At 39.8% G+C, this 12,279-nt stretch overlaps 1 protein-coding gene across 1 annotated transcript in view; it reads right to left on the bottom strand.

Annotated features, from left to right (window-relative positions):
* CCDC60 (coiled-coil domain containing 60) overlaps positions 1-9,990 on the bottom strand; it is a 238,204-nt gene extending 228,214 nt beyond the window's left edge. The window contains exons 1-2 of the mRNA XM_089677358.1: positions 9,871-9,990; positions 6,552-6,858 (exon numbers count right to left, since the gene is read on the bottom strand). Of these exons, the coding sequence (XP_089533484.1) occupies positions 6,552-6,851 (300 nt within the window). The 5' untranslated portion in view covers positions 6,852-6,858; positions 9,871-9,990. The remainder of the gene's footprint in view (positions 1-6,551; positions 6,859-9,870) is intronic.
* Positions 9,991-12,279: the final 2,289 nt, after the last annotated feature.

Here is a 12,279-nt window from a genome sequence, read left to right as displayed (position 1 = left end):
GTTTTTGTGTTTTAAATCTGCCTAGCAACAAGAACAATAAAAAAAATTACAAATGCAAAACGCATCAAAAACGCAAGTGCAAAAACGCAATGCAGAAACAGCTCAAACGCAACCTGCATAGGTGTGAACCTAGCCCTAGGCACTTTAACGCACATTTTGGCACATTTTAACATGCATTTTAATGTGGTTTGTAACGCACATATTGGCACTTTTCTTAGTACGTGTTTTGGCACTTCTTTAAAGTGTATTTTGATTTGGTTTCTATGCATATTTTGGCAAACTGCATATCTGCTAGCCACTTTTGAGTGCCATTAACAAATAATGGCACTGAAAACATGACATGCATTTTGCATGCGCTTCCAGAAAACACACAAAAATGGAGGTAAAAAATTTGCCAAAACACATGTTAAAAAAGCACCAAAATGCACATAAAAATTTCAACTCACATTTTTTTAAAAATGTGTGTTGAAAAAAAGCAGCCAAATGCTTGTTAAAAACTTCACCAAAATAGACATTAAAAAGGCCCCAAAAAGCCAAACTGAACCTTATTTTGGTATGGAGTGTTTTAAATATGCATTTTGGTGCATTGATAGCGTATTTGTCAAATGACAAAATGTGCAGCAATATGCATGTCTGCTAACAGCATTTGGGGTGCCAATAACAATGAATGGCACCCAAAAGCACACTGCGTATTTTAATACAATTTTAGCACAATTTGGAATATCAGCAAGAATTGTTCAATTCTGCCAACAATTCTGCATTGCTCAGGTGTTAATGCATTCTAAACAACAATACATTATAACTATACTGTATATATATATATATATATATATATATATATATACACATATACACACACATACTGTAAACTATATATAAAACACAAACATACATAAACATGTATAGTTATAATTAATATCAATGTTTAACCCCGCTGGTGCTGATATTAGGAAGAAAGAAGTCTTCTTCCTCACATCACAGCAGCTTCTCACCAAGATTCTCCAGCTCAGGGCTGGAGAATCTGGAATGGAGATATTTTAAAGAGATGGCCAGTAATATGCATGTCTGCTAACAGCATTTGGGGTGCCAATAACAATGAATGGCACCCAAAAGCACACTGCGTATTTTAATACAATTTTAGCACAATTTGGAATATCAGCAAGAATTGTTCAATTCTGCCAATTCTGCATTGCTCAGGTGTTAATGCATTCTAAACAACAATACATTATAACTATACTGTATATATATATATATATATATATATATATATATATATATATATATACACACACATACTGTAAACTATATATAAAACACAAACATACATAAACATGTATAGTTATAATTAATATCAATGTTTAACCCCGCTGGTGCTGATATTAGGAAGAAAGAAGTCTTCTTCCTCACATCACAGCAGCTTCTCATCAAGATTCTCCAGCTCAGGGCTGGAGAATCTGGGATGGAGATATTTTAAAGAGATGGCCAGTGAGATCTTCAGATCTCACCATAAACTGGCCATCTCTGTAAAAGTGAATGACAGAAGGGTGTGTCCTGTGATGAGAAGTGAAGAAAATGTTCTCTGCTCCTCACCTCAGCTTCATAAACTGGTACACCTGAGAGATCAGCTGTGATCCTCAGCTTTTCTCTCTTTCTTAAATGGGCACCTTAATCTCAGCACTTCAATGAGGAAATCTGCCATATCTACATCCCTTTAGAAGCTAACAATCCTAAGAGGGTATTTTTCGAGCAGGGGACACCTAGCAGTGAGCCAGTCACATAAGCAAGAAATTGTATTTCTGTGGTTGCTGTGCAATGTACCCTAAGGTTTGCATACTTCAAAGAAGCAAGGCTTTATTTATATAGTTTTCTTTTAGGTGCAAAAATCATTTTAAGCACATGATTCCATATGCTTAGCTTGAAATATTTTAGCCACTTGTTAATTGCTCATTGTCCTTTATATTGAAAGGGAAATGCTAATTTTCTCACCAAGTTCAGATGCAGGCACAGACCCTTTAACTTCTTTTTCCACAACTCCCTTGGTTTCTAGACATGCCCTAAAAAGATAGGTTGTTTGGCTTCCCTCCAGAGGTAGCTGGATAAGTGATCTGCAGTCAGTTGAGAGGGCCTCCACTGCCAAAAATGGCATGCAAGCAGGGATCTAATAGCACACAGCTTCTCAAAAAGACCCATCTATTGATTCTCATACACTTGACATTTTGGAAGATACCATCATGTTCTAGTCATAGTGGACCACTTTACCAATTTTGAGATGACAATATGGACCCAGACTGCCAAGACATAGATGTTGGGCAAGCACTTCTGCCTTCCTTATGTCTGTCTGCAATAGACACATTCACACCAGGAACCTTGTTTCGAAAGTAAAAAATATCATACTACCTTGGACCGCCAAAAAGACATTTATTAAGAAAAAGTCATGGGTGGTGAAAGGAGAGTTGGAAGCATCAGACTTTGACCTTCAACTTGGGGACAGAGTGCTATTGCCACAGAAAGGTGCTCGCCAGAAAGAAAATTGCAAACACCATGGGAAGAAGTCCCAGGAGTTGTTCTACAGCTGCCTAATTCAGGTGTTCTATGTTATTCAGAGAGCTCGAACCCAAAAAAACTGAGAAGCACAAAGAGGCCCATAAGGGGGTTTTAGGAAACTGCCAAAGTTCATAAACCACAAGCATCTCTGCTACCAGAGGCTCAATCATTACTGCCTCCTTGTCTTCCACCATCATCTCCAAGATCCTCAGAAGCAGCAGATCCTAAAACATTTCAAAGCCCAATGGCCCACATTTAGGTGCATGCTCCAACTATAAAGCCCTCTGAAATACCATCTATTGATCCTCTGGAAAACATAGGCAAGTTGAATTTTGTTCCAGAGGATGGAACTGAGACCCAAGGTCCTGAGACACTCACAGAGGCCTTACTTAGGGAGACCCCTGTACGCTTTCTGCAGGATAAAAAATGGTCTGCCAACTTGTCATAGAAAACAAATTTAATGGTTTGGAATATAGTGGAGTGTCCATTTTCAAACCATTGTCAGGTGCAGACACCGGCCCCTGTAACTTATTTTCCAAAAACTCTCTGGGTTCCTGGACATGCCCAGGTAATATAAGTTTCTTGTTTTTCCTCACTCAGCAGCTCAGGAAGACCACACCCAAAGGACAAGAAATAGCTGGCCAAGATGAGGCTCATAACTATCAGAAACGGAGTGTGGGTAGCTGGTCAGAAGCTTTATAGCAATCTCCTTTTTTGCAAAAGACGCAGCTATAGTACAGAGCCCCTCCATGATCGTTACCAAAGTTCTGTAGTTCATTCTCAAGCTTTGGATCCTGTTTTACTGAAGTTGTATCTCTCAGCTTGACTCAATGTTGTTATAGCCTTACAGAGACTATGCTACGCAGTCACGTGTTACCCTGATTGTGCCACAGAGGCATTGCTGTGGAGAAGCAATGCATGTGCAGCTTTCATCATTCAGCAGTGTATGCATTTTTTGCCATCCTGAACCTGTTCAGCGTTATTGCTTCTAACTCTGCACCTGTTTAGTAAAATGAAAATTACATTTACTTTATGTCCGATAATTCAGTCCCATAAAGGCTCTGTCCCTGTACACTGTGCCTACAGCTCATTTACTGTATATTGCAGAGTCAACTTCAGGATTTGCTAAATCTCATTATATGCAAATCTCCCTGCAGCTACATCATATGAGCTGAGGGACGCTCTGTAATGAGGGAAGGCCTGTACTGGTGAGGAGGAGGTCTGTATTGGAGAGGGAGTTCTGTTCTGCGACGGGGAATTTAGTTTAGTGAGGAGGGGACTGTACTGGAGGGGGACAATGTACTGGAAGGGAGCTCTGTGCTGAAGGTAGATTTTGTACTGGTGGAGAGGGAGGGGGTCTGTACTGTAGGGGGTGCTATACTGGTGGGGAGGAAGATGGTCTGTGAAGGTGAAGGAAATCTGTACTACTGGGGTCTGTACCACTCCTCCAGATCTAGGTATTGGCAGCTTAGAAATCCACCTACCAGTTGCCCACTCCCACAATGTGGATGGCCAAGAGAGCTGGAATGTATTTTTCTGCCCCTGAGAGTATTTAATTAGTTTTTTTCAGGGCTGCTACGCTTCTGGTGCTCTCTTGGTCATTTTTGTAGGTCACTGCTGTGACATTGTCTGACTGTACACAGACTGGGTAACCTTGTAGAAGGGAGCAGAGATGGTCTGCTGGCTCTCAGTTTCAGAATATTAGTGGGTAGTTTTGACTCCTTTGTGGATCATGTTCCCTGAATAATCATAGAGTTGTAAACTCTGCCCCAGCCTGTAAGACTGCCATTACCAAGTTCCAGGCTTTGTGAAGAAAGAACTTTCCCAATTCCAGGGCAGGATTGGAGATCCACCATGTCAGGGAGATCATCGTTTGACTTGGGCGATACAAGGATTGCGTCTGCTTGTTCAATGTCTTGAGAATGTTGGGTTGAAGGGATCTGGAGTGTAATAGGGCAATAGAGACTCCCTCAAAGGAAGCCACCATGGGACCAAGAACCCTCAAGCGGAAGCGAGTATAAGGATGTTGTTATGGCCTGAGGGTTTGAGAGCTGGACATAAAGGAGACAATCTTCTGAGAGAGGAAGATTCTGGCTTGGTCTCCATGATTAGACCCAAGTACTGCAGATGGTGGGTGTGAGGGATGGAGAGTATACTGAATTCCTAAAGGACAGAACATCCTCAACAGTAATTTTAAGGTGTTTATTGAGAACAGATCCACTACTGGAGAAGTCAATTTCTTTTTAAAATCCTTTTCCATAGGATAAATATAAGCTGAAAGCATTGAAGGAGTATAAACGTTTTTTTCCAGGGCAGAGCCAGTCTTCATAAAGAACACAATCAATCTGTGCATGTATGGGAAAAGTGTTTTTAGTCCTAGCCATTCTCTTAGTACTCATCAATTAGTGTGTCCACGGTGGAAAACATTTCATACAAAGCCATAGCTTATACTACAAAAGCTTCATGGGAAAGCAAATCCCTTGCTACCTCTGCTAGAAAATCAATGTCCTTAATACTCTCCTCCATATCTTCAAGTAAAGGAGGCCAAAGGTTCTAGAAGTGATGAAAATTTTCAAAATTCAGACATATTGGCAGAGAAGTCTACTTTTATCAGACAAGCTGCGTGCCTGCGAGGGAGACAAAGTCAGATGAGGAGAATGGTGTTAATATAAGACATTGATGGCCTTGGGAATACAACTATGTACTGTGTGAATCCTCGGCAAAAAAGGCGGGTGTAAACATGGCATCAGGGAGGTGTGACAAACTTACTACATTCTCATGATTCCTAATAGGAGGGAAAAAAATGCAAATTCTAAAACTCCATGAGAAGCATTAGAAACAAAATGGCATGGTGCACTACACTAAATTAAAAAACACCCAAATCCTCTGCCCTCTAAACTGCATAGTGTGCTTTGCTCTGTGGATGGCATTGTTAAAAGAGTCCACATATTGGGTTTTACCTTTTCCAAAACACTGGCTTATAAAGGTTCTTGCTTTGCTCATAAAAGGGTCTTCAGGGTCTAGGAAACATAGAGGACCCTGTAACTAAGTTCACAATTTGTACTTCATGCCAAGATGAGTGCCTAACACAGAATCTAGTGTCCAAAGTAAAGAGTACCTCCCAGTTCCACACAGTGGAGACCGGGTTACAGTCCCCAAGGTGCACACCAAGGGTAATCAGTCCAGAAACTGCCAGTTGAAGAAAGGCAATAAGTAGTCAGGTATTGAGAAAAGATTCAGATGAAAAAACTTTAATCAACTAAAAAAAGAAAAAAATACTTCTCCAGCGGAGACCAAGTCTATCATCTAAACACCTAAGCAGAAAACTGGAGCCTCACAGAGAGAGCAGGGTTATATGGTATGCTCTTGGGGAAGCCTTAGGAAAGGTTTTTGCAAGAATCCAATCACCTGATGGTAGCAGCATATAGGCCATGGTCTATGAATACCAGTCCTGTGTCTTGTATTATACACCTAAGATAGGAAAATGAATACAACCACCACATCTAAGAACTGATAAGCTACAATATATTAATTTTTTTGTCTTTAATATACTTTAAAATACCGCAGATTAATATACTTTTGGATACTAAACCGGAAAGGAAAACATATCTTGAGTGTATGCTGCTACATTATGATTATTTTTGTTGTCTCTTAAATAGTCTGCACATTTAGTTTGGGTGTAACATGGATTGCAGAGATCTAGACATACCTGTGAATGGGAAAACTTGTTGGTTAGTTTAACAGTGTAGTGATGAGCAACTGAGAGTTCCAATTTTACAATATTAATTGTTCCACTAGCCTCTCCTTCAAAGATTGTAAGCTCCCAGGAACAGGGCCATCCTAACCCTTTTGTATTAATGAATTGTCTCCCTTTATATTGTAAAGTGCTATGCAAACTGTTGGTGCTATATAAATTCTGAATAATAATAATAATAATACATGTACAGGCAAAAGAAGAAAACAATCTTGTGTTAATGACATAAACAAACTAAACAGATATTAATTACCAGTTCATCTTGTCCCAGTGAATGAAGGATGAGCTTTTTGACTTCTAAGAAGAGAGGCTGTCCCAGTTCTTCAAAGGGTTTGTAATTGGAAGAGTTATAGCCTTGCTGAGACAATTGCCTCTGTCTTCGGTAGTAGTTGTCGCTAAATATTTCATCTCGGCAGGGTACCCAGCAGTTGTAATGGGTGGCACTTCTGGCCTGGATTTTCAGTCCCTTCTGGCTGGGAATTGGAAGAGGCTGAATGACCATATAACTTCGTGGATCACTATTTCCTGCATTTCCTGGCATCTCAGTCCTCATGAAACCTCTAAACAGCATAACAAAACACATTTGTAAACATTACATGCATGCATTGGTTTACTTTCAGTGAAGCTATCCTTGACCCCTCTTCCAGTAGCGGACTGTGTGGGACCATGCAAGCCATGTACACAAGTGCAACAGGTGCAGGGCTAAGCTTGGACTGCTTTGAAGAAAAGGCTGCAGAGTGGTAGACAACTTTAGTCCACTACAGAGAAAAGAGGATCAAAAAAGACAACTTCATTTAAAGTCCATTAATCAAAGAATTAAAGTCTAAGCTCACCTTTTGTGAAAAAATAATGAATGCACATATTTCTGGAGAACAAAAAAATAGCCTGAAAACTATTTCACTATTGCACTGATCATGGGTGCAATGGGTGCATTGTACTGAGCACAGGTGCAATACCATGCGGGCAAACAGTTACTGTGGAGAAGGAAGATCAATGAACTATGAGAGTGTTCACCAGCGCCGTCACAGTTCATTGAGGACTACAAGTCGTCTACTGCAGTGGAAGACTGTACTTCTAGTCCATTTATTCACAGATTGCCCACACAGCTGCGCTTATTTTAAACTGATAGAACAGAAGAACCCCTGCCCACTGTCACAGGGGGAATATCAGGGGAGCAGGGGAGTGTGGAGGAGAGGACTGCTGGACCATGTTACATGTTACACCTTAAATATGAGGGTAACATGTAACATGCTCCCAAAGGTGAGCTTATCCTTTAAAACTGCAGTACAAGGGGTGTCATATAAAAGGCACTTCCAATCATTTTTATTTTTTTGCAGAAAATAATTTAATATACATAATAATAGCAATTAGAGTACAAATTCATTTTTTTATTTTACATGCTATATATTTCTCCATATTTACATAAAGACCAAGCTGTTAGCAATAATGACAGTGACAGCATTTGAGACAAACCATAACATTGACACTTTGACAAAGGTTCATAAGAAGTTGCAGCAACACTAACCACTGTAAGCTTTCTTTATTGCCCTCTACTATCAGCTGTTAGTATCACACTGTAGTGTAAAATTATGTATGTCACTTCCTGACTCGGGGGTTGTTGGGAAAAGATCCTGAAAGGAGGAAGTGGAGAGAGAGAACGTCTCTGCCATATATCCTCTCCATGCTACTAATACCAGATCAGAAGAAATGATTTTGTAAGTATTTTTATGATCTAATAGTTTAACTGCAGCTGCCCATAGCTTCTGGAGTGTCCCAGGAAGGGAACCCCATCTGTTCAAAGAGGCCCTGTCCTGGGTGAAGGCACTGCCAACTTTATTGTCAAACCCACTCTTCCACTTAGCAAAGGTTTTGGTTCTCTTACAGCATTTACCTACAGGTTTAGCACCAGTTTGGGGATGGCCATTTCTTGTAACTCTCCCCCCCCCACCAAAAAAACCTGTGGGCTACAGCTGTTTTATAGTTTATTCTATCCCAGTCACTTTTGCTGACATCTTGGTCTGCATTTACCTGTAAATGTGTAGAAACATACTTAAATAAAGATTGTGAAATAGAATAAATCAACATGGTGAAGCACTATTATGAACTACTCACATACAGTCACTGAAATATATTATTTTTATTAATAGTGGTCCTATAGATATAAAACACACTGGGTAGGGATGAGTGAACTTGACTTTATTTCCCTGCATCGTCAGTGAAAATCAGTAGTGTTTTAAAAAATGTCATATAAAAAAATGGGGGGAGCAAACTAAGGCTACGTTCACACTAGCGTTGTGTGCAGACGGCAGAGAGGCGTTTGGGAAGCGTTTTTACCGCTTCCCAAACGCCTCTGCCAACTCTGCACATTACAGCACATGGTGCTGTGCTAACGGGAGCGTTTGCGTCGCGTCATGTTGCGTCACGGCAAAACGGATGCCTCTGGTCGAGTCAGGAGGCGTTGAAGCCTCCATTTCTAGTCTATGGTGCCGCTCCGCAAACGCCCGGCCGGCGTTTGCGGTGCATTTGCAACGCCGTTTCGGGGCGTTTGCAGGGCGGTAACACCATTCAAACTGAATTATAGGCATTTGTGGGGCGTTTTTAATGCTCGGCAAACGCCTAGCAACCGCCGCTAAACCGCGCATGCGGCATTTGTGGAGCGTTTGCCGAGCGTTAAAAAACGTTCCGCAAACGCCGGACCAACGCTTGCCAAATGCTATTATTATTATTATACAGTATTTATAAAGCGCCAATAGTTCGCTCAGCGCTGTACATTACAGAAGGGGACAGAACATGTGACAGAACAATACCAATACAATGCAAAACATGAGGGGATTGAGGGCGTTTGGCAAGCGTTGGTAAAACAGTCAAGTGTAAACGAGCCCTAACGGTGGTTTTGGATGACTATTATGGGTGCAATGGGCTTTTGGTTTGTGTCAGTGCGATTGGTTTGAAATACTTCCAAGGTCATTCAGAATTCATTGACAGGTGCAGTTTAACTGCAATTGATCTTTTTCTTAACTGACATTTGACCTTTTTTAGACATTCTTAGACTTGTATAAGAATGCAAAACCTGTCCGATGCAAAAAAAAAGCCCATTGCCACAGACCGTTTTTGTAGCAAACAAACAGCCCATTGTTGGTCTTGCTAACTTTGCTTTTTTGTTTTAAAGGGAAAACAGTGAAAAAAGTCAACTAAAAATGTAAAGTGACAGCACATTATAATAATGATAAAATGCACAAAAATAAATAAAAGTAATGCAGAAAAAACAAAAAATAAATAATACACCCACTTAACAAATTGTAGCAGAACTTGTTGTTCATCCCTACAAGTGGGACAAATTCTGGTGCAGTTAAGGAATGTGTTAAAAATGTTAAACTTTAATTTTTTTTAATATGTTTAAATAATAATAATAATAAATTATATATATATACACACATATATTCACATTTTATTATATTCTAAAAACATTAAACATTTTAATATATATTAAATGTGTAAAAAAATATATATATATTTACATTTAACTCACATACACAAGCATAAAAATTAGCGTGAAATGGATAACTGCAAACCTGATGTGAAAGCTGTAGGAACTGCTTGGAAATCCTAGAACTCCCCTCCACAAGAGTGAAGTAATAGTTATCAGAGCCTGAAGCAGACACAGACAAGGTTGCCACTGGTTACCAGAATGTTTGGATCACTAGACTAAGGAAAGGAGGGGAGAGCAATCTAGAAAGTAATAAAAATGAACCAGTTAGCTCTTCTTACCAATACAGGTGTTTCTACTATGCACTTTATTACAACAGAATCATAACATGTAACTAAACAAATACAGATACTGAAAGTTATGACATGAAAGCGTGTTTTCCCCTCCCATCAATGTGAAGTGGTTTGTCTCCAAGTCCTTTATTACAGTTTGGTCAGTTGTTTGTCCTGTGAATAGAGTAGGAGGAGATGGAAGCAGTGTGCTCAGTGCCTATTGAGAAGTGCGGTGTTTGTTAGAGAGAAGCACACAGAGATTTCCTCTAGTGTTTGTAGGAGGAGATGGTGCGCAGTGTATCCAGAGACAGCAGCGTTGCCTTTGTTGTGTGCCTGGGTTACTAATTACCGATCAACAAACCAATGCTGTTTATTTCAAACTTGTACACCCCTGGGCATTGGAGAATGAACTTCAAATGACTAAATCAGTAATTGCTGGTTTGGTAAGCATTCACTAAATTCCCTATCAAATACATTTCGTAAATCTAGTTAAACCTGTTTAGTAGATATAAAGTGGGAATAAAGGTGGTTGTAAATGATATGGCTCCCAGCCATCTCTATTTTGAAAAGGCAGTAATTATTTTATGTCCATCAAAGTGGAATGAAGCCTAAAAAACACAGGATATTTATGAATGAAGAGACCCCCATTGGTTTCTTCTGTCATGTACCCTTTGTCCTACCTTTCAGTGTTTTTGTACACTGAGCTATGCATGAGTATATCAACATACACCTATGGTGTGGTTCCATGCCATTCACCAGACAATGCAGTAGCTGAAGAGTCAGAACCTGGAAAGAAATCAGAAGGTGGAGGCGCCTGTGAGCGACAGCGCAGCTCTGGAGGGGACCACTTGCCTATAGGAGGTATGTTACTGGCCAGATCACCAGGAAAAAAGCCTAAAAAAAAGAAAACTAATGCAACCACCACATCTAAAGATTGGTAAGCTGCAACATATTACATTTTTGCATTTGGGTTTAAAACCATTTAATGTGGCTGGACCATGGAACAACGTATGTTGTTTAAAAGGACTGCTGTATGAAATGTAGTATAAAAGCTGTCATTACTGCTAATGACTACTGTCATTTCCTCTTACAAAATGCTAGTGACTTGGCAGTCAAGCAATTCCAGTGGCCTTTACTGTTAAAGGATATGTTCACCTTTGCAAGTAAAAAAATGTGCATTTATTATTTTTTGTTGCAGGAGCCTGTAAATCATTGCACCTGCGATCAACAAATCGCTGGTGCCATGCAGGTCTCCTGCAGACCTGTCAGTATATCTGCTTGCTGTATGGGATGTACAGGCAAGCAGATATACTGACAGGAAGTATCAGTAATGAACTACCATGACACTCCACAGAGCCGTGGTAGTACATTGAGAACTACAAACCAACAGCTGCTAAGGCTGTTGGTATTTGTAGTTTCTCATTCACAGAACACAGTGAATGAGTGACGCGGCGGAGCCCCGCACAACCACTTTTTTAAAAATTTGACAGCTAGTGAAGGGGAAGAAGTTCCCCGACTAGTTGTCAAAGTGGAGGAGCGGGGGCTGGTCTGATCATAACATGTTACATGTTACACCCTGAATATGGGTGTAACATGTTATGAAAGGTGAACTTATCCTTTAAGTCCTGATATACAAGTAAACAGACCAGGAGTTCTGACTTCTTGACTTGAGATAAGCCTGAGATTGCCAGGCAACTAATATTTTCAAAAGCAGATTAGCAATACAACTTGCACATTTATTTATTGGTTGTCAGAAATAATACTGATAGCTCCTGAACTAATATCAGTATCAGAGCTGAAGCACTGCAAATGCTTTTCTCTAAAACTATCACTAAAAAGCACCAGTTTGTGTATTCTTTGTACTGACCGGTTTCTTATGATTTATGGTTACCCATCCAAAAGAGTATAAATTCAAATTTTTAGCTTTTTATTCTCCAGCATATGTACCACAGATTTTAGTTTTAAATAGATTTCCAGCTTAAAAAAGACATTTGTTTAGAATTGACCGCATTGCATAAATTCACAGCATTAAAAAAGTAAATTTAAAAACAAAATAAAACTCACACAGGTAGATTATTTTTTAAAAATAATTTAGCTGTGCACCATTGGTGAAAGTCGGCATAAATGCTTAGCTTCCATTAGCTGTCAGTGGTTCTAAAGTGAATGGGCATGAACAACAAATTTTATCTTGGTGCCTAGTTCAGGAAATCAGCTAAACTGCA

The sequence above is a fragment of the Staurois parvus genome, unplaced genomic scaffold, assembly GCF_062004578.1.
Source record: "Staurois parvus isolate SC_StPar_1 unplaced genomic scaffold, SC_StPar_1.0 ptg000014l, whole genome shotgun sequence".
Classification (NCBI taxonomy): Eukaryota; Metazoa; Chordata; class Amphibia; order Anura; family Ranidae; genus Staurois; species Staurois parvus.
This window is presented reverse-complemented; position numbering and strand designations above follow the sequence as displayed.